Source organism: Bubalus kerabau, chromosome 7 (assembly GCF_029407905.1).
Source record: "Bubalus kerabau isolate K-KA32 ecotype Philippines breed swamp buffalo chromosome 7, PCC_UOA_SB_1v2, whole genome shotgun sequence".
NCBI lineage: Eukaryota > Metazoa > Chordata > Mammalia > Artiodactyla > Bovidae > Bubalus > Bubalus kerabau.
The window spans coordinates 20656314-20679108 of record NC_073630.1 but is presented as its reverse complement, the minus strand read 5'-3'; the positions used below and the strand labels follow the sequence as shown (position 1 = coordinate 20679108).

At 36.5% G+C, this 22795-nt stretch overlaps 1 protein-coding gene across 2 annotated transcripts in view; it reads left to right on the top strand.

Annotated features, from left to right (window-relative positions):
- EIF4E (eukaryotic translation initiation factor 4E) overlaps positions 1-22795 on the top strand; it is a 38483-nt gene that overhangs the window by 2467 nt on the left and 13221 nt on the right. For both annotated transcript variants that reach the window (XM_055587766.1, XM_055587764.1), the window contains exon 2: positions 21306-21412. In XM_055587766.1, coding sequence (XP_055443741.1) covers positions 21306-21412 — 107 coding nt within the window. The remainder of the gene's footprint in view (positions 1-21305; positions 21413-22795) is intronic.

Sequence of the window (22795 nt, the reverse complement as noted above, 5' to 3'; positions counted from 1 at the left end):
ATAGTCGGATTTTTTTTTTTTTTTTTAAGCAGCTGATTAGTATTTGTTGCAATTGAAGTATCCCTGTAAAGCCTACAAAAGAGTGTGTTTATTCATTGCTATTTCAGTTAGCTTGTGAGTTTCCTTATTCCTTTTTTGCTGGGCATAATCATAAGCACCTAAAGAGTCATAAGTTTTTCCTGCTTGTCCCACCTTGGTAGGCATTCGGGGAATTTTTGTCTCTGAAATAATGTAAAATATCAGTCACTGTCAATTTGATATTACGTGATTATCAAGCGTGTGCATGTGAGATCAGTTAAATTAAGATGTGTCTTAGAATCTAAAAAACATGATAAAAATGAACTTACTTTCAAAACAAGAATGGACTCGCAGACACAGAATTCTAACAAATTTATGGTTACCAAAGGGGAAAGGGAGGAGGAAGGGATAAATTAGGAGTTTGGGATTAACAGAAACCCATGATATATAAAATAGAGCACAGGGATCTGCTTTATAATGCAGGGAAAACTATATTTGGTGCCTTGTAATAACTATAATGAAAAAGAAGGTTAATATATATATATGTGTGTGTGTATTTAAAACTTTGCCAGTATACCTCAAATTAGCACAACTTTGTAAATCAACGATGCTTAAAAAAACACCCACGACAGAACACACGGACACACAAAAGGATACTGAATGATACTAAATTTGTTAAGAAGGTTGATAGGCAAATTGGAACCATTTATCTTAACAGGTACTGTGGGAAAATTTTGAACAATACTCTCCTGTTACTCTGTTGGCATTTGAATTGTGGCCAGTTCAGAATTAGAGCTTGTGAGTAGATCAAAGTTAGACGTAATATCAGTTGATAAAAATGGCAGGCCATCTTGCCTCCAGTGGGACATTGTTTTGGTAGCTTTTATCTTCATTCTGTTTTCTTCATTATTGGGTTGTTTTTTGACTTGTAATTCTTTTAAAGATAAGAGATTTTTATTTCTTTAGTTAAACTGAAGGTATATAATTTTACTTGCTTTTACATTGTGTTTTTTCAATTTTTTTAACATAGGTGGAATCCACTTGGACAGTCAGCTAATCTAATGTTTCCTTTACTATCCCTTAGAAACATGTTTTGCAGAGAGTTTATAAAAAGTAAATCTTAAATTCATGTGACAAATATGTTGTATAATGCAATGTTTTTTGCTAAACAAAGACTATTGACAAGCAGATCTTGCATATTAATATGCGTGTTTTTGCTTTAAGAAAACGTAGTGTTATCAGAGTTCATTCATCAGCCAAAGAAATTTGGTTCTAGTGTTTATATTTTACATTTTGCTGTTTTACTCTGAATTAATATTATGCCTAATTATTTGACTTAGAGAAGTCCAGCTTAGAAACAGACATAGTTTGTACTCCAAAGTTTCAGAGAATAAAATATTTAATGAATTATGTAACCATAATCCAGTTTGGATAGAAAATTCTACACAAAAAATTTTTTCTTAAGTATTCTATTTAATTTATATAAGATTAAGAATATAGAAGTACCTGCAGTCCTGGATGTAACAAGGAACCTGTGAAGTAGTAGTTATAGCAGTGGTAATTTCTTCCTTTCCTTCTCTGCTTCTATTAGAAATTTTCTTGCTGTTTTGGAGTTGCTCCATCTTTGTCGTAGAGAATTTTTTGAGAAGTGGAAATGAGCCTGAATTACAGTCTAATTTTAATATCTGTGTGACCTTGAAATTTCTAAGGCTAGCTGAAAAATGGGAATAAGATACAGTGATTTTGATTTTCAAATACAATATTCAGAGATGACAATTTGTCAGTTAGGAAGAACTAGATAAAGTTAATATTCCATTGATGTGCTGCATGCAGGTGCATTCATGCATGGGTATGCTTACCTTTTCCTCTCTTTGCTAGGAGATTCACATAGCTGACTTTATTTTTATCTTTTCTTTGCCATTGTTCAGAAATACAAAACTTATTACCCATAACTGATACTCTTCTCTTTACAGTAAAAATCAGTAGTGTTCTCTTTAAAAGTTCCTATATGTGTCTAGAGAAAAAAGATGACTTTTGTCTCTTAAGTACTATGTAGTCATTTCTAGTCTCTTACTTCTAGAACCTGAGAATGTGATCAGAAAAATAAGATTTTTTTTCCCCAGTTGGAACTTTTGATACATCTTTCATAGAAACAATGGGAAGCTGTAGTTTTTGTTCACTGTGTTCACTAAGAGACTGGAATTATAACAGATCTAACCAGCTTTGCATTTCCTGGGCTACAGATTTAAAGTTCTAAGCAACTGACTTAATAGAAATGTTCTTTTAAATAATAGTCTGTAATAGTGAATTTTAACTTAAGCAGTCTTTATAGCTTAATAATAGTTAACACAGCACTTACTGTATGTCAGGCATCTTACTAAGTGCTTTACATGTATTCATTTAATTTTTTAGCAGCCTTATGAGGTAGGTATTATTCTTATTTCACAGATAAGGAAACCAAGGCACAGAGAGATGAAGTAACTTTGTGTGACTAACTTCCCCAAGATTGCACAGCTAATAAGTGGTGGGGTGGAGTTCAAACTAAAGCAGCCAAGTTCCAGAGTGTGTTAAACATGACACTGTCTTTCCAACAGGCATGTAAAGCGTGTTCCTTGTGTGACTTGGAAAGATTAATTTGATAAACTTAATAGATACTTTGCTACAGCTTTAAAAGAAAATATGTGGACGTTTTTAGTTTCTGTTGTACTACAGTGTTTGCTGATATCCAAAGTATAGAATCTTAAGGAAATAGCAAAGTGTCCAAAGTCTGAGGACTAAACAAGTTAGTTATACTGTTCATTCTACAGTAAATGGTCTAGAACTTTGTGGGTTGATTTCTAAAGAAAGTGAATGATCTCTTCCCTTCTCCCCCTTCTCATTTGATTTCTGGACCTTGTCAATTCAAATCATTTGACAGGTGAAATATTTTGCTAGTTGAAACGGTATAGTAAAATTTTTTTAAAATTTGCAAATATGAAATCTGTTCTCAGCTACCTTTGTACTTTAGTAATTTTGGTGAAAGGTCTGCCAAAGAGTTAAGCAGTTGTTTTGAAAAAGTTTCAGTTATGTTACTCATCTTAAAAGCTGAATTATTTGGGGGAGGTGGTAATAGGACTAAGATTTCTCTGAGTAATCTTTGCAGCAAATTCTTTGCAGTAATCTGTAAAGCTAAAATTTCTTTAGTTATATATTTTAAATTTGTTACTGTAAAATGCTGTGCTTATTATGACAGTCAATAAGAATTTAGTATTTATGTGAACTAAAAAATTGTTATAAAAAATTCTTATGGGGTTTTCCATGGGTCATCTTAGGATAACAGTTTATGTAACCACAAAGTCTGATAACTTAAAGTATTAACTAAGGCAAGAAATACTTCAGTAGAGAGAAAATACACATCTTTTTCTTGTAGTTTTAAAAAAATTTTAATGTTGTGGGATAAATACTTTTTATTGGTGAGACATTCACATTTCAAGTAACTAAAAAAAAAAAATTCCTGCCAGGGTCACATAGTTCCTAAGTGGGAGCGCTGGAATTCAAACCCAGGTTCTGTCTACAGGCTTTATTACTACACTTAGAAAAACTAAAATTCAACCAACACTCAGAAGTCCAACTCTACCTTCAGGAAAAACTCTTACCTTAAGGATAGAATGACTCATAGGTCGCACACAAATAAACATAAAATCAAATCTGAAAGGATGTATGGGTGGTGGCATGATGGGATTATGAGTGATACAATTTATTTTTTTGTTTTGAACTTGTACAACTTGTATTCTCAAACAGTATTAGTAAAATCACGCTTGGATCTTAATTTTTAGTTAATGTTATTTTAGGTTTTTTAATTACTTTTTCCTTAAAGGTGATGGGTCCTTTTACCAGTCTGCTGGAGCCTGTGACCTCGTTATCAGAATACTGTTTTTAAATGCATTAAATAAAATATTAATACGTAAGATTACAAAGGAAAATAATTGAAGTACAGTAAGGATTAAAACCGTTAACATGAAACAAGGGTGCTGCCTGGCACAGGCCAAGTCCTATCTTACTGGTGTGAGATATCTCCTGTTCTTTCGAACCACCTGGTTCTCTCCAAAGCATTCAGATGTTAACTGGCTTTTTTGAGGATTCTTCTGAAAAAATGCTGTCCAGGAGAACTTTCTGTGACGATCAAAAGTTCTATATTTGTGCTTGCAATACAGTAGCCACTAGCTGCACTGTTGAGCCCTTGAAATAAAACTAATCCAACAAAGAAATGATTTTTAAACTTTAAATGTAATTTTTAATTACTTGTAACTTAATTCCATATGTAGTAAATGGATACTGAATTGGACAGTGGCTCTAGAATCTAGATATATCCTGGTATATACAAACACATATTGTGTTACAACTTTGTAAGGAATAACTGGATACAACAAATGCCAGTTTCATTGGGCAAGTTATTGTTTAATTTTATTCTAGGAAGACATCTTTCTAGTTTTTTTCTATATTCAGCTTGCAAAGATAATTATTTGGTCTTGACAAAATTGTCATATGACTTTGTTTTGCTGTTTAAGAAAATGTGTGTGTTGTTTAAAAAAAAAAGAAAAGAAAATGTGTGTGTGAATAGCCAGTTGTTTACATTGTCCACAAATCAATTTTTGTACAAAAGAGTATACAATGAGGTTTGCTCAGGCTGTTCCCATCCAGATGGATCACTTCTAGGGGCAACCAGCATGGTCAGTTCTTATCTTTCTGTGGAGATTTGTATATTCAGTGTCCCTCCCACCCTCAGCATGGATTTCCATCCAAGGAGTCAATCAACTGGTCAAATTTTGGAGGGCTCTCTGTGCTGTGCCATTTTATTTAAGGGACTTGAACATCTGTAGATTTTGGTATTTTAGGGGATCCTGGAACCAATCTGCCACAGATACTGAAGGATATATATACACATATATATATATATATATACACACACACTATATTATATGTATACACAAGCAAATGTGATATTCTTGGAAATGTGAAGCTCCACTTATGTATGGATTTTTTAATTTCACTAAATGCGTTCTGTGATACTACATGATCTGCAGTTGTTTGAGTCCGCAAATGCCAGGTTTTGGATGAGAAGGGCTGACTGTAAAGTTGTGTGTGGATTTTTGACTGTATAGGGTCGATACCCCTAACCTCTACATTGTTGAAGGATCAACTGTATATCCTTTACAAAAAATAAGTGGTAGTCAGCTCCATACACTATTCTGGCCTCTTGTGTTTTTAACTTATTATGTCTTTTAGAGCATTTCATATCAACAATCAAGTTTTCATTTTTTTTTCTGATGATATATATTACATGGTTTGATCTTAAAACATATTATTTATATATTGATGAACACTTCCTGGGGTCCAGTTAAGGCATATAAGTATATCAAAGTGTATAATCCTGAATTGATTATAAGAGGGAATGTGATTGTTAATCTGGGAATGAATTACAGTACCATTTGTGTTTATTGGTTTGGCTGTGTTATCCATACCAGATAAACTGAGGACTAGGTGATAAATTTAAAGAAAGATCGGGGAGGTGAAGTGAAGTCGCTTAGTTGTGTCCGACTCTTTGCGACCCCATGGACTATAACCTACCACACTCCTCCGTCCATGGGATTTTCCAGGCAAGAGTACTGGAGTGGGTTGCCATTTCCTTCTCCAGAGGATCTTCCCAACCCAGGGATTGAACCTGGGTCTCCTGCATTGTAGGCAGATGCTTTACCATCTGAGCCACCAGGGTTAACTACTGTGATTATTTGAGAAAGGCAATAGAAAATTCAAAGGTGTGGAAGATTGTTAGTTATGCCCCCTAAAGAATCATACCTCCCTGTGTCCATGTAGCCATACTTTTGAGTAGTTTACAGCTCCCCTCCTGTCACATACACACATCCTTTACCTCCCACCCTACTTTGCATCCTCAGTTTAGCCATGTAACTTACTTTGGAATTCCAGCCATTTGCTAGTTAAGTGCTGTGATGAATAACTCTTACCTGTATTCTATACATGAGGTGGTATATCTGTAGGGTGAATGTTTTGGCAACAAATTGAAAATTTAAAAACTCCTCTGATAAAGCACTTTTGTTACAGTAGTTGGCTATCAGGCTACATTTTTTTTCTTTTTAGAATTCCTTTTTAACTGAGATATTTATATGTAGAAAAAATACACACGTGTTTGTAAGTTTTAGAGTAATAAACTGAAGACCCATCATGTAAGACATCATCAGTGCTTCAGCTTTCTATTCCATGGTCACATTTTCATTTCTTTGCCTCCTCACCTACTCACTGTCCTGACTTTCATGTTAATCATTTCCTTGATTTTTTTGAACAGTCTAATTATCTTTAGAGTTTAATATCCAGTCTGTGTATCTTTCAGCTGTTTTAATTTTGAAAAACTAAAAACTTAGATGATGTATAAGGAAAGCACAGTATTGCTACTGTAGTTGAACACACCTTCTGGGTTAATAGCTTGGTTTCAACTTCCTGAAATTTCTACTAGAGCTCCTCTTGGGAAAACCAATGGGTAAGATTATGTTCTGGGAAACACAGGACTCTATAGTTACCTGGTGGGGCTGTGAAATGGGCCAGGCAGAGAACCTTCAGTTAAGAAAGAAGTCTCTTGGAATGAGTTGTTCTGTATTTAAGAATAGGTTAACTTTGGTGTCAAATTCTTAGCTGTTCCAGGGAGTAGGGCACAAAAGAGGGGAAAAGGAGCTTTGTTAGCCTATGTTTAAGTTGAGTTAAGTGTATATAAACACCCAGGCCAGACACATGTCAATCTGTTTTTTAACAGAAGGTAGCATAGTAAGCCCTTTGGTCATAACAGATGTGAAATGAATGTAGCCTGAATCGCATTGCTCCAGTCTAGACTGTTGTTCTTTATATCTGGTGCACACCTGTCTTGGCTTGGATCCCTCTTGACTATGTTCCTGATTTGTTCTCGTGACTTCTGTGTTGCACCCCTCTGTTTGCTGTATCTCTTTTCTTCCTCTGATTATGGTTGGTTGTTTCACTATGGTGGATTACATCTTCCGGAAAATTTTTGAGAAAAGGTGCATGAGAAAGATTTTTGAAACCATGCGTACTGAACATGTAGTTTGGCTGGGTGTAGTCTTTTGTTCAGAATTTTTAAGTCCCATGGTCATTTTCTCTTATAATTGTTAATTCAGGAATTATTCTGATGACTTTTTTTTTTTAATGTGACTAATTCCCTTTCCGTTCCCCAGAAATTTGTTGAGTTTCCTTGTCCCCATTTCACAGGGACATACTTTAGTATGAATATTATCTGTTGTGCTGGGTACTCATTGAACTTTTTAAATATAGTAACTCTTATCCATATATAGCAAATATATCCATCTCTTCTGAGAGATCTATTGGTGATTTTCCTATCCGTTTTTCTCTTTGAAACAGTTAATTATATATTGGAGTCACTAGTCCACTGAGTCGTTCATGTCTGCATGCTCTGACGTGCTCTTGTGTGTCTCTAAATTAAATCTAAATTTTGCTCTCATTTCCCATCTCTTTTTTGTTTTGTTTTCTGTGCGTGCTAAGTTGCTTCAGTTGTGTCCAACTCTTTGTGACCCCACGTACTGTAGCCTGCGAGGCTCCTCTGTCCATGGGATTCTCCAGGCAAGAATACTGGAGTGGGTTGCCATTTCCTTGTCCAGGGCATCTTCCCGACCCAGGAATCGAACCCCAGTCTCCTGCATTGCATGTGGATTCTTTGGAAGTAGAGGCATAAAACATAAGAGACTCTCATCCTTACTCATAATATAAGTGAAATCTGAATTAAAACTACACTGAGATACCGCTTCCCTGGTGGCTCAGAGGTTAAAGCATCTGCCTGGAATGTGGGAGACCTGCGTTCAATCCCTGAGTTGTGAAGATCCCCTGGAGAAGGAAATGGCAGCCCACTCCAGTACTCTTGCCTGGAGAATCCCATGGAAGGAGGAGCCTGGTAGGCTACAGTCCATGGGGTCGCAAAGAGTCAGACACGACTAAGCGACTTCACTTTCTGAAATATAATTTTTATTGTACCCATATATCCAGTCTGGTGATAGTGGGTTGCCATGCCTCTCCTCCAAGGGATCTTCCCAATCCAGCAATTGAAACTGCATCTGTTGTGTCTCCCGCATTGGCAGGCAGGTTCTTTACCACTTCAAACCTTTTCTGTCTCATAATTTAAATTTCCAGATGTTCTCTGTCTCTCTGATCTTCTGAATGCCATTTTCATAGCTTCCTGGAATAATTGTATGCGTGCACAATCTTAACTTTTGGAGGACGTATATAGGTACATATTTTTAAAGGCATGATCTATCCCTGACTATTTTCTCCGAGTTGCTTTTTTTCTTTTTATTCTTGAACTCATGGCAGCAGTCCTAGGGACCTGGAGTGGTTGGGCGGGGCTGGGGATGGAGCTGCTGCTACTGCTAAGTCGCTTCAGTCGTGTCTGACTCTGTGCGACCCCATAGACGGCAGCCCACCAGGCTCCCCCATCCCTGGGATTCTCCAGGCAAGAACACTGGAGTGGGTTGCCATTTCCTTCTCTAATGCATGAAAGTGAAAAGTGAAAGTGAAGTCGCTCAGTCGTGTCTGACTCCTAGCGACCCCATGGACTGCAGCCTACCAGGCCCCTCCGTCCATGGGATTTTCCAGGCAAGAGTACTGGAGTGGGTTGCCACTGCCTTCTCCAGTGGGGATGGAGAGACCTAGTTATTTCCGAAACAGCTTTCACTGGATTCTTTTTATTTATTTTTGGCTATGCTGGGTCTTTGTTGCTGCACATGGGCTTTCTCTAGTTGTGAAAAGTGGGGGCTGCTCCTTGTTGTGGGGTGCAGGCTACTCATTGAGATGACTTCTCTTGTGGAGCACAGGCTCTAGGCCCACAGGCTTCAGTAGTTGGGGTACACAGTTGCCACGCAGCATGTGGGATCTCCCCGGACCAGGGATTGAACCGGTGTTCATTTGCTGCAAGGCAGATTCTTAACCATTGGACCACCAGGGAAGCCCTCTCCAAATTCTTTTTAATTCACTCCCTTCACTCCAAGTTATAAAGGTGCTGCCAGGAGACTTTAAGGTGTATATTGATAGTTACCACTTGTCCATCTACAGTCCACTTTTCTTTCTTTTTTTTTCCCCCCTGCTCTCCCCATGATTGTGGACCTTCTTCTTCTTTTTTTTTTTTTTTTTTAATTCACTGTAGTTTTAGTGCAATTTTGACTGGGAACAAAATTAGAATCGTTTATTTATGCAAACATTTAAGTGCCTATCATGTGCCATGCACTCTTGAGTGCTTAACCCAGCTCTCCCTTAACCTATGAGATACTGGATTACTGAATAGAAGAGAAATAAAGAACTAATACTATGACATTTAAAAAGTAACTTGTTGCATTCTGATTATAGAATATAATGTTAACAATTTTTCTATATAACTAGGCCAAAAATGCCAGGAATAATAACAAACCTAGGAAGTTCTTTGCAGCAATCATATGCTCAAATACCGGAGTCTTTAAGTGCCTAGAAATTATAAATCCTAACAGTTTGCAGGATTCATAAATAAAGTGAGAAATACAGTAGAGGACTTTAATAAGTGAAGAATCATAATTTGCTTTTCAAAGAGTTACTGTTGGAAAGATGTTGTTTTTTCCTAAAGTTAATATGTACATTCCGTATAAACTGAATCAAAATATTTGCTAGTGCAGTGGAAGCTACACTTGATGCTGGGGTTCACAAGCTGGCCTTAGGGCTGCTTTTTTGTGTGGCCTGCTAAGAATGGTTTTTATTTTACAAGATTGTAAAACAAAACAATGAATAAATGATCAGATTCCCAGCCTAAAATATTTATTCTCTGGCCATTTAAAAAAAAAGTTTGTAAGTTTATTTGAAAGAATAAACAAATGAAAATGGCAGTAAATTTTTGAAAAGGAGGAGAAAAGGGGAAAGCAGAATGTCCCCTGCAAGGAGAAAAAAAAACATTCAACAAAGGTACTTTTAAAAATGTGATGTTGGTGCAAGTGGGGACTGACATCTCTGGAGCAGACTGAGCAGTCCAGAAGTAGACACTATATATATTTGGGCTTCAATATTAATTTTGTCATAATAAATTTGGAACATTTAGATATGTATGAAGAAAAAAATCATCTGTAATCCTAACAGTATGTTTTCTGGTTTACTTATTTGTGGACTCTTCCTCCCGCCCCGCCCACCATGTCTCCCTTTGTGCCTTTTCCTATTCCTTTGACTTTTTTTAGAGCAATTTTAAGTTCACTACAAAATTGAAAGGAATGTCCAAAGGGTTCTGACATATATCCTGCCCCAACATGCACAGTCTCCCGTGCAATCAGCATTCCACACCAGAATGGTACATTTGTTAACACTGGATGAACCTACATTGACACATTATTAGTACCTGAACACTGTAGTTGACATCAGGATTCACTCTTATTGTTGCACATTCTGTAGGTTTGGACACTTGACATAACCCATTTACCATTATAGTTTCATACAGATTGTTTCACTGCCTAAAAGTCTTCTGTTTATCCCTCCCTCCTCCACAACCCTTAGCAACTACAAATCTTTTTACTATCCTTTGTCTTTCCCAGAAATATAGTTGTTATCATATAGTTGTTAAACTGTATGTACCCTTTAAGGATCCTTTCACTTAGTAATATGCATTTAAGATTCCTCCATGTCTTTTCACAGTTTGATAGCTTATTTTCTTATTGTAGAATAATATTCTATTGTCTGGAGGTATCACAATATATTTGGGACTTGTTAAATTAAAAAAGTGGCTCCCAGCCCCCTAAAAGTAAAATTCTCTGTTTATTCAGTCCTGAAATCTTTTTCCGCATTTATGTTAGCATTTTAAAATGATTTTTTGAAACTAGTTCATATATCATAAACACTGTGATTTATCTGTTACCTTTGGTTGTATCTTTTTTGACTCTACTTTTGCTTACTAATATAAAATATATAAAGCTCCTATTATCCTGAGAGTTCCTTTGAATAAATACAGAATTAAAAGTATAACTGGGTTAAAGATTATAGATGTTTTTATATTTGGAAGTTTGGGTAGTTCATTAAGTGAAAGGATATAACCAAACTTTCTAAACCTGGAGACATTTGAAACAGTGACTGCAGTACCTCATTTTTTAATTTTTAAAGAAATACAGGTTGACTTCTTTGGAAAGATGATTCAGATACTCAGAGAATAAAAGGATAAATGTAATATTCTTATTAAAACCATATTTTTAGTAAGAAATTTTAACGTTGAAATTTAAAATTTTAACATTTAGCATTCAGTTCAGTCGCTCAGTCGAGTCTGACTCTTTGCGACCTCATGGACTGCAGCACACCAGGCCTCCCTGTCATCACCAACTCCTAGAGTTTACACAAAGCTATACCCCCTTGCTATTTAGCATTATAGAACTTAAAATTAACACATGGAATTTAAGAAGAATTCAACTGCTTGTTTAACTGTGACATGTTAAAATTGATTATTTAAACTAACAGTTAATTAGTATTGTTACATTTGAGTAATGCTTTTCAAATTAAAAGAAATAAACTTAAAAAAAAATCTTTGTACTTATTTTTTGCTGTGCTGGATCTTCATTGCTGTGTGCGGGCTTTCTCTAGTTGCAGCTTGTGAGGGCTCCTTTCTAGTTGCAGTGCTCAGGCTTTCCCTTGCAGTGGCTGCTCTTATTCTAGGGCGTGCATACTCGGGCTCAGTAGCTGTAGCTCATGGTCTCTAGAGCATGGGCTCTCAGTACTTGGGGCATGTGGGCTTAGTTGCCCCATGACATGTGAAATCTCCCCAGACTAGAGATAGAACCTGTGTCTACAGTCTTGGCAGGTGGATCCCCAGGGATGTCTAGGAATAAAGTTTAAAAGAAGCAGCAGTTAAATTCTTTACACTGTTTGCCTTTCAAATTATAATTATAAAACTTTAAAGAATGAATGAAATATAAATTATTACATTACTGGAACCAGTATAATTTTGTGCAGTGTAGGTGCTTGTACACTACTTTATACACTACTATGTATAAACTAGGTAACTAGTGAGAAACTACTGGATAGCACAGGAAATTCACTGCTCTTTGACAACTTGATTGGGAAGGAAATCCGAAAGAGAGAGGATATATATGTATATGTGTAGCTGATTCTGCTTATGTTATGCATATATCCCTTCTTTTTTAGACAGATTTTATTTTCTTGGGCTCCAGAATCACTGTGGATGGTGACTGCCGCCATAAAATTAAAAAGATGCTTGCTGTTGGAAGGAAAGCTATAACAAACCTAGAGAACATATTAAAAAGCAAAGACACCACTTTGCTTTCAGATTTGTATAGTCAAAGCCATGGTTTTCCCAGTAGTCGTGTATGGATATGAGACTTGGATCATAGTGAAGGCTGAAAGTGAAAGTCGCTCAGTCACGTCCAACTCTTTTGTGACAGTCATGGAATTCTCCAGGCCAGAATACTGGGGTGGGCAGAACTTCTCCAGAAGAGCTTCCCAACCCAGGGATTGAACCCAGGTCTCCCGCATTGCAAGCAGGTTCTTTACCAGCTGAGCTTCCAGGGAAGCCCTGAAGGCTGAATGCTGAAGAATTGATGCTTTTGAATTGTGCTGGAGAAGACTCTTGAGAGTCCTTTGGACTGCAAGGAGATCAAACCAGTCAATCCTAAAAGAAATCAACCCTGAATATTTATTGGAAGGACTGATGCTGAACTTCAATACTGAGGCCACCTGATGTAAAGAGCTGACTCATTTGGAAAAGATCCTGATGCTAGGAAAGATTGAAGGCAAAAGAAGAGAGAGACAAAGGATGAGATGGTTAGATGGCATCACTGACTCAATGGACATGAGTTTGAACAAACTCAAGGAGATCATGAAGGACAAGGAAGCCTGGCATGCTGCGTTCATGGGGTTGCAAAAAATCAGACATGACTTAGTGACTGAATAACACAACTATAGTTGATTCACTTTGCTTTACAGGAGAAATTAACACAACATTGTGTGTTTTATATTCCAATAAAAACTAAAAAGAATATTTGAGTCTTCTGGTTGCCTTTGGTTTAAGGAGCATTAACATTTAAATTTTATTATTAACCTTATTCTAGATCATACATGTTTGTTATTTCTTTAGTCTCTACCACACTTTCTGAATTGGTAGACTTGTCCAAGATGTGCAGAATAATTTGGTTGACAAATATTAATGCTATTTTAAGAATTAGTTTATTTTAAATGCCTACAAGTCTATCTAGTTTTAAAAATTAGGTTCTAGAAGATCAGAAATTCAAGTATGACCTATAGGAATTATTTTATATTAGTAAAATGTCATTGAATGTAGCTTGCTATATCCAAAAATACTTATTTTTTAGTTATAGTGCAGCAAATTAAACTCAAAAATCTAGTGCTAGTCTTCAATTTTAGATAGTTATTATAACTTAAATTGAACAGTTATTAAATTTTGCAGTAATTTTGGGACACAGTACAGTTTGTGCAGATGGTCACAGCTTTTCCCTCTATACCTCAATTTTCAATTTTTTTCAGTTTAGGTGTCATATTAAATTAGTTTAAAAGAACATTAAAAAGTACTGTCTGGAATCAGAGGTAATATATAGGCTCTCACAGTCCTTTACATGAAAAAATTATCTATTTGAGCAGTGTTTTAAACTCTAGAAGATTTGTATTTGCTAAATCAACATTTATTGTTTATCTTCTCTAGCTTTTTAGTTTGTAGCACAAAGGTGTCACCAATTTGATCCTTTGATACAGACAGGAAATACTTGCAAAATCCATAGCTATACTTCTCCTGATGAGTGATGCCAGGTTAGTGGGTATTCCTTTACTATGGATAATGTAATTGAAAACTAACACCCAAAAATAGTTGGTTTAATTATTTGTGGCAGTTTTTACTGTTTATACCAGGTTTTTCATTCCTTATAAGGCAGGTGAGGCTATTTGTTTTTGTGTACTAGTTAATTACACTAATTTACATATGGGAGGGTCTGTGGGAAATGCATCTTTGCTAAAAAGAGACCTGGGAACTGAATGTTTGGATAATAAAAGGAAGAGTAAAAGAATCATGAGGTCTATTTACATATGTTACTTATATCAAATAATAACATTCTTAGAGTTAATTATTTGTATCCATAAAAGAGAGCTTTTATTTATGTTTACCTGTAGCTCTTAAGATATTTTGATCATATAGGTATTTAGTATACTATCTTGCATAATATCAAATCCCTATAATTAATCATTGGTATTTACATATTTTTTCCTAGTGGAGTGTGTGTTTGTGTTGGAAGAGTGAAGTGTACTATTCCTGTCTTTTTTGTGGCATGCACTTGGAAGAGAGTGAAGGTGTGGAACCTGAGGCTGTGGTATAAAGCATGGTATTAATATATACTGTAGGGTTATCCCGTCTGGAACGAGTGTCTTGGTAACTGTTCTGGACACTTGTGAGAGTGAACAAGGGCTCTAATAATAATAATTGTGCTGAAACAACAAACGGGTAAAACTTAGAGACATAGTATCCCTATTTGTGAATCCTGACAGTCCTGCTGTATACATATAGACAGTACATGTTAGTGTCTTAAGTTTGAAGAGCAGAAATAGTAGTTTCATAGTATTGTGAAGATTGAGATGAAAGTGAAAGTCACTTAGTCGTGTCTGACTCGTCGTGACCCCATGGACTATATATAGTCCATGGAATTCTCCAGGCCAGAATGCTGGAGTGGGCAGCCATTCCCTTCTCCAGGGGATCTTCCCAACCCAGGGATCGAACCTAGGTCTCCTGCATTGCAGGCAGATTCTTTACCAGCTGAACCACAAGGGAAACCCTATATTGCTTCCTATAGGCCCTATAGGGCTTCCCTACATTGAGATAATGTATATAAATGTAGCCTATTGCTTGTTAGTAACTGCTTAGTAAGTGTTACCTATCATGTAAAAAAACTCATAGTTTGGTATAAGTGTGAGGATTGGTGTTACCACTTGAAAAATCATAAAGCACTGCTGTCCTTTTCTGTTCTTTGCTTACCCTTCTGTTCATTATTTCATATCTTTAATATGTAGTGCTTTCAGTTTACTGAAGTACTGGGTTAATAAACTGGTAGTTGTTGTTCAGTCAGTAAGTTGTGTCCGACTCTGTGACCCTATGGACTGCAGCACAGCAGGCTTCCCTGTCCTTCATTATCTCCTGGAGTTTGCTCAACTCATGTCCATTGAGTCAAATGATAAATTCGTAATACTGTACATTAAATTTTTAAAAATTGAAATATAGTTAATTTACAATGTCCTGTTTCTGGTGTACAGCCTAGTGATTCAGTTTATTAATATATTGTATGTATATACATATAATGTTATGTATTAGTATATGTACTTCTCTGCATTCCACTATAGGTTATTGCAAGATACTAAATATGGTTTCATGTGCTGTATAGTAGGACCTTGTTTATTTTATATATAGTAGTTTGTATCTGTTAATTGAAAGCTCTTACTCTCCCTCTCCATATTTTTTAAAAAATTACCTATTTATTTTTGGCTGTGCTGGGTCTTTGTTGCTGTGTGCAGGCTTTCTCTAGTTGTGGCGAGCAGTGCACAGGCTTCTCATTGCGGTGGCTTCTCTTGATTCAGGGCACAGGGCTCAAGGGTGTGAGGGCTTCAGTAGTTGTGGCTCGTGAGCTCTAGAGCACGGTGTCTGTAGTTACGGTGCTTGGGCCTAGCTACCCTGTGGCATATAGGATCTTCCTGGACCAAGGATTGAATCTGAGTCTCCTGCATTGGCAGGTGGATTCCCAACCACTGGACCACCAGAGAAGCCCTCTTCTCCATATATTTTTATTTGAATCTCATTAACTCAGCAAATCCAAAACCAGGTTTAATAACTTGTTCTTAAACTGGTTGTCTCTTCTGTTGCCTTATTTGTTAGTTGTGTTTAATAAATTTGACCTGTCAATTACTGGCTTCCGCTGCTTCCATGTGGAAAGATACAGTTTTAGCCTGAGGCGTTTTACAGTCTTGCTCCAGTCTACTGTTGTAACTCTATCTTTGGTTTCATAAATGCTCACTTTAGACTCTCTGCTTCCTTACTATCTATAGAGAAGACACTGTACCATCTCACGGCTTTATTCACCTTTCTACCCACCTGAAATGTGTTATACAGTGGTTTTTCACTTGCAGATTGTCTTTTAGGTTGAAATTGTATTTGATTACTTTGAGAGTGGCCATGGTCTTTAAAATTAGCCTTTCCTGGTTTTGTCTGGGTAGTTTCTGTGATATTTAAAATGTAATTTTCAGTGAAATTTCCTTCTGTGAGGTGACCACCAAGCTGGGTGGTCACCAAGCTGGAGGGATGTTGCAGGACATTGCAGTAGAGAATTTTGTTTTTAAATTGGATGTAGGAAATACCTTGGCTGCCCAGTCTCTTGGACCGGGGACTCAACCTGGGCTGTGACAGTGAAAGCACTGAGTCCTAACCACTGGACTGCCAGGAAATTCTCCCTTTCAGGGTTCTTTTGAAATATGTTACTTCATTATTTTTTGGTATATGTCTGTAATTAATTTGGCATATGTCTAAGATTGAAGGCAGAAGGAGAAAAGGGTGGCAGAGGATGAGATGGTTAGCATCACCAACTCAATGGACAAGAATTTGAGCAAACTCTGGGAGATAGTGGAGGACAGAGGAGCCCGGTGTGCTGTATCGTCCATGGGGTCACAAGGAGTCAGATATGACTTAGCAACTGAACAACAACTCTAATTGTAAACTAATTTTTGATCAAAGAACTTAATAATACAGCATGGCCATCATTCTGGACATTACTTCTCATTATATGTACTACCACAGATTTAAAAGGTATGGGAGGGACTTCCCTGGTGGTCCAGTGGCTAAGATTCTGCATTCCCAGTTCTGGGGGTCTAAGTTTGATCCTTCGTCAAGGAACTAGATCGCTGTAGCTAAGATGTGGTCTAGCCAAAAAAAAAAGGATATTGGAGCTTCCCTGTAGAACAGACCACCGCCATGGAATTGATCATAAAGGTTAAAATAACATCGAACATGGCTATACTTTGGTGTGTTTTTTTGCTTTATCTAAGTTGAAAAAATGCACCCTGGTTATTTATATCAAAGTTAAGAGATTTTAAGCAAAAAATAAAACAGTAAGTTGAAAGAAATGAACAGAAAATGATTTTATAATGGAACATGTCTCAGTAGTCTCAAACAAAAATATTTTCCTTTGCAATAATTTACAACATAGTTGTAGAATCAAGAAGCTTTCAGGGTGAATGGTTGATTGAAGCTTTTTAAAGCTTTGAATTGTTGTGATAAGTAGATGGCCATAGCACAACATGACCTGAGAAAATTTGTACTTAGAAAATATGTCCTTATTAATGTTTTCATAAGTAATTTCCATCATGAAAATGATTTCTTACTAGATTTGGTCTGTGCCATATTTTTGTAGAGTATTTGAGTAATTTTTATTGTGTCATGGAAACAATTGGCTATTAATCATTTTATTAGGATTTGAGAAATTCAAATAAGCTTAAAAATTTGAACATCTATCAGACTCTAGATAGTAGCTTAAAAGGCTAAAAAAAATAGACAGGAATTCCCTGGTGGTCCAGTGGTTAGGACTCTGTACTTCCATTGCAAGGGGCACAGCTTCCATCCCTGGTCAGTGTGGCCAAGGAGGGGAAAAGGCTTATTATATTAAAAAACACGTCAAATACTGAAAAGATTGTCTGTGGTTAATAAACATTTTCTTTCAAAGCATTTTAGAGTATTTGTCTTAAAATGTAGCTTGTTTGTGTAATATTGACAGCAAAGATGAAAGATTTTAAAATAGTATACTTATTCATACTTATACACATTTATTTAAAGATTAGTTGCTATTTTTATTTCAGTTATAGGAAAACTCCAGAATTGTATATTCTTAATATAAAGACTAAAATTTCCATTAAAAAAGAACTTTCAATTTAAAGGAACACTTTTTAAGGAAGTGAGCATATTTGGTTTTTGTTCTTAAATATCTAGAGACTTTTGATACCATCTAAGTCTTCCATCATTCTCCTAATGGTGAAAAGAGTAGAAATAGGAGAGAAGAATGTACTTACTTAGAAAGTGACATTTTGTATCCTCTGAAACTTGTAATTACTCCTAGTGTAAATTCATTGTTTTTTTATGTGCTGCTGAGGTATTGATAAAAGATGTAAACACTGAAGTTTTACAACTGTGGATTGTACTGAGCATTTTGAAGTCATGAGTACATTTTACTAATCATTGTCCTTTAGGTAAATAAGAGAATTTGCAGTATTTAACTTTGAGAGGAAGAGTATCTTTTTTTAAAAAAGTTTTTTGCCATGCTGCATGCATGTGGGATCACAGTTCCTCAACCAGGGAATGGCAACCCACTCCAGTATTCTTGCTTGGGGAATCTCGTGGGACAGAGGAGCCCAGTGGGCTGCAGTCCATGGGGTCACAAGAGAGTCAGACGCAACAACTAAACAAAAAAAGTTAAGACTGTCTGCTAGCCCTGTTATCTGGATCATGTGTGTGTTATCTAGCTCTCTTTCTATAGACAATTTAATCTCTTGATCATCAGTTGCTGTAGACGATTTTTTTTGCATGTTTGATAATGTTCGATTGTTTGCTATGTATTGTTGATAATATTCGTAGAGGCTCAGACTTCTGTCATTTTCCTGTGAAGAATAGAGAGTTCAGTCCTTGTGGGGCAGTTAATTTATCAAATTACCTTGATCCTGTCAGGGATTACTTTTAGAATTTGCTAGGCATATGGATTTCTTCTGAAAGCTGGATTTTCAACCATCCACTCTGGCTGGATCTGAACTTGCTTCCAAATGCTGTTCAGCCTCTGAAGTCTTGGCTCAGCTGTTCTCATCTAGGCCACCCAGAGTTGCACTCTGAACACCTCAGTTCAGGAGTCACAGCCAAGGATTTGAGAGATTTATACATAGATTTTTGAGTCTCACTCCTGCAGCTCCCTTTTCTCTGGTACCACTGTTCCTGAAACCCACCTGCCTTATCAGTCCCTAATTGTTTCCTATTTTCTCTATTCACTCAGACTGCCCCTGTTTGCAGGCCATCATTAATTTTAAGCTAGTGAAGAATGGCATTTGGTAATGATCATCTATTTGAAGATTTAAATGTATTGTGATGAGAAAATGCTGGTAAAAATGGTGATACTAAGGCATTGGCTACTATATGTAAGTTTTAGGGCCTTAACTACTCTGTATAAACATTTAAAATGTAAGGAATCAAGCCAGTAAGTTTCTGTTGGGTGTAGCATTGTCATCATTGGCATTACAATTGTGAGCAAAATTGAAATAAAGCCCTTGCTGTGAGTGACTTCATAGGCTAGTAAAAAGTAGTTCCTGGAAGTGTCTTTTTGATTAGAAAAATGAATTTTATTTTGTAAAATATGTATCATCTGTCTGCTTTGAAGTCTTTTAGATCATACATCTCTGATTTATAAAATGTTAATGTGAATATGTATCTTTATTGTTTTTCTGGTTCAGTTTAAATCTGATATCCAAACCCTTGTTGCAATGCCCTCCTCTTTTGTATCAACTTGTTTCAGCTTCTGGTCCCTTTTCTTAGCTATCTTTTTGTTGGTGCCAATTTAAAGTAGGGTGAAGAATTACATAGATTAATGTGGAGAATATGCATTAATCTCAGGCTCCATTTTTCCATGACATTTTTAAATGATGATGATAACTATGTCTCAGTTCACTTCAGTTGCTCAGTTGTGTCCAACTCTTTGCGACTCCATGCAGTGCAGCACGCCAGCCCTCTCTGTCCATCACCAACTCCTGGAGTTCACCTAAACTCATGTCCATTGAGTCGGTGATACCGTCCAACCATCTCATCCTCTGTCGTCCCCTTCTCCTCCCGCCTTCAATCTTTCCCAGCATCAGGGTCTTTTCCAATGAGTCAGTTCTTCACATCAGGTAGCCAAAGTATTGGAGTTTCAGCTTCAGCATCAATCCTTCCAATGAATATTCAGGACTCATCTCCCTTAGGATGGACTAGTTGGATCTCCTTGCAGTCCAAGGGACTCTCAAGTCTTCTCCAGCAGTTCAAAAGCATCAATTCTTTGGCACTCAGCTTTCTTTATAGTCCAACTCTCACATCCAAACACAACTACTGGAAAAACCATAGCCTTGAGTAGACGGACCTTTGTTGGCAAAGGAATGTCTCTGCTTTTTAATATGCTGTCTAGGTTGGTCATAACTTTTCTTTCAAGGAGCAAGCATCTTTTAATTTCATGGCTGCAGTCACCATCTGCAGTGATTCTGGAGCCCAAAAAATAAAGTCTCACACTGTTTCGACATCTGTTTGCCATGAAGTGATGGGACTGGATGCCATGACCTTATTTTTCTGAATGTTGAGTTTTAAGCCAACTTTTAAACTCTCCTCTTTCACTTTCATCAAGAGGCCCTTTAGTTCTTCTTCACTTTCTGCCATAAGGGTGGGGTCATCTGCATATCTGAGGTTACTGATATTTCTCCCGGCAATCTTGATTCCAGCTGTGCTTCATCCAGCCCAGTGTTGCTCATGATGTACTCTGCATATAAGTTAAATAAGCAAGGTGGAAATATACTGCCTTGATGTACACCTTTCCCGATTAAGAAGATTTCACTTCAAGCTGGTATCCAGCTTTTTTCCTTAGGGTCATTTGAAAATGACAAAAGTTGCTCAACTTTAAGTTACCATATATCATAACAGTGTGACATGAAGGCAAGGATCTGTGTAGTATTGCCTTACTCATTTTATAAAGATTTTTTGTGTGTCATGTAATAAAGTTAATTATGCTCTCCAAACTTTAGTTGAACCGGCCCTCCCCACTAACCAGCCCTGCCACCACAGCACTTTAATGGGATGTTAAAAGAAAGATACTTCATTTTCCTATTTTGCATGGTGTCTAACAATCTTATGTTAAATGTGTAAGTGGAAGATAACAATATATATTTTAAATTTGAGAAACGTTTTGCTCTTAATGAAGAGATGCTAGAAGAGTCTGGTGCTTTTCTCAGAGTCTGGCTAGTGGTCTACTTTATCAAATGCTTCTCCTATAATTCATTCTTTAAAAAAATGTTATGGACAGTATTGGTTCAGATTTATTTAGAGTATTGCTGTCATAGAGATTAAGTTTTCACAACATTGTAAATTAACTATTTCAATAAAAATGTACAAATAAATTTCCTAATGTTATTTTTGCATGTTAAGAAGTTTATAATGTTTAATTATTTTCCACTAGGAAACCACCCCTACTCCGAATCCCCCGCCTACAGAAGAAGAGAAAACAGAATCTAATCAGGAGGTTGCTAACCCAGAACACTATATTAAACACCCTTTACAGAACAGGTAAGCTTTCTGACACATAGACTTTTTGACTTGGGCAACAAGGTAAATGGTGAATGGGACAGGTTTAGAGGGGAAGGTTAGATAAGACTAGTTTTAGGTATGTTAGGTTGAGGATTCCATTTTCACTTGGATTACCCACGTCTGGCAAGCAGTTTTATATGTGAATTTTGAGCTCAGAAAGTAGAACTTTGAATGGTAGTTGAAACCATAATAGTAAATGAGTTCTCTTAAGTGAATTTGACTCACAACAGAGGCTAGGAATATTAGCACATGGGGATTTTTTTGGGTAAGAATGGCTATGAAGAAAACAGACGTGGTACAAAGAGAGAGGGGGTTGGGCAGGGATGGACTGGTAGTTTGGAGTTAACAGATGCAAATTATTATATATAGAGAGTGGATAAACAACAAGGTCCTACTGTATAGCCCAGAGAACTATGTAGTTAATATCCTATAATAAACCATAATGGAGAAGAATACGAAAATATATATACATATGTATAGCTAAGTTACTTTGCTGTACAGCAGAAATTACCATAACATTGTAAATCAACTGTACTTCAATAAAATTTTTTAAAAAATGCCTATGGAAGTGTATAGAAATATATACTATACAAACTAGGACAGAGTGTTGGTCATGGAAACCAAGAAAATGGTTTAAGGACAAGGTACAGCATATATGCCCCAAAAAGGTCAAATATTCATTGGATTGAACAATAAGTCCTTGCTAACACTGGAGAAAGTTTAGTAGAGTAGATGATAGAAAAAGATTGGTGTAGTTTGCAGAGTGAATAGAAATATACAAATGTATAGAGCAGGAATAGACAATTTGAAGGAGAAAGTTCAGATGGTCTGTGAAGGAGAAAGAGCCTAGGGTATGTGGAGTCTGGATATTGGTTGGTTTGTATTCTAAGAGAAGTTTAGAAGAGGAAAAGAGAGTTTAGGATGAGTTAAGTTTTCATAGTTGCAATGTAGTAGTTAGTACTTCAGTATATGGTTTTTCCTACCTCCACCCTACCACTTCCCAGTATGTTTGTGCTTTTACTTAATTATCTTTCTGGTTTATCTGATAAAACTTAACTTTAATTCACTGAGAGCTGATGGTGGGAACACTCAGAAACATTGTAAGAATCTGGAGGAAAGTAAATTGGATAAATTAATTTTGGGGATCTTTAATTCCTTTCATTGCCCTTCTCCCAGACCCTACAAGTCTATAATTAGGTTTCATTTATCTGAAAAATGTGTTGTCCCTTTATGTACTTTTTTTTTCCTTCATTATCATTGTAGACCTCCTGAAGTAATAGTCCAAATATGCTTTAGTAGTTTTTTCATAGGAGGTGGGTGATTCAGCATACCCTCCAGGGAGGAACAAATCAGTTCTCTAGA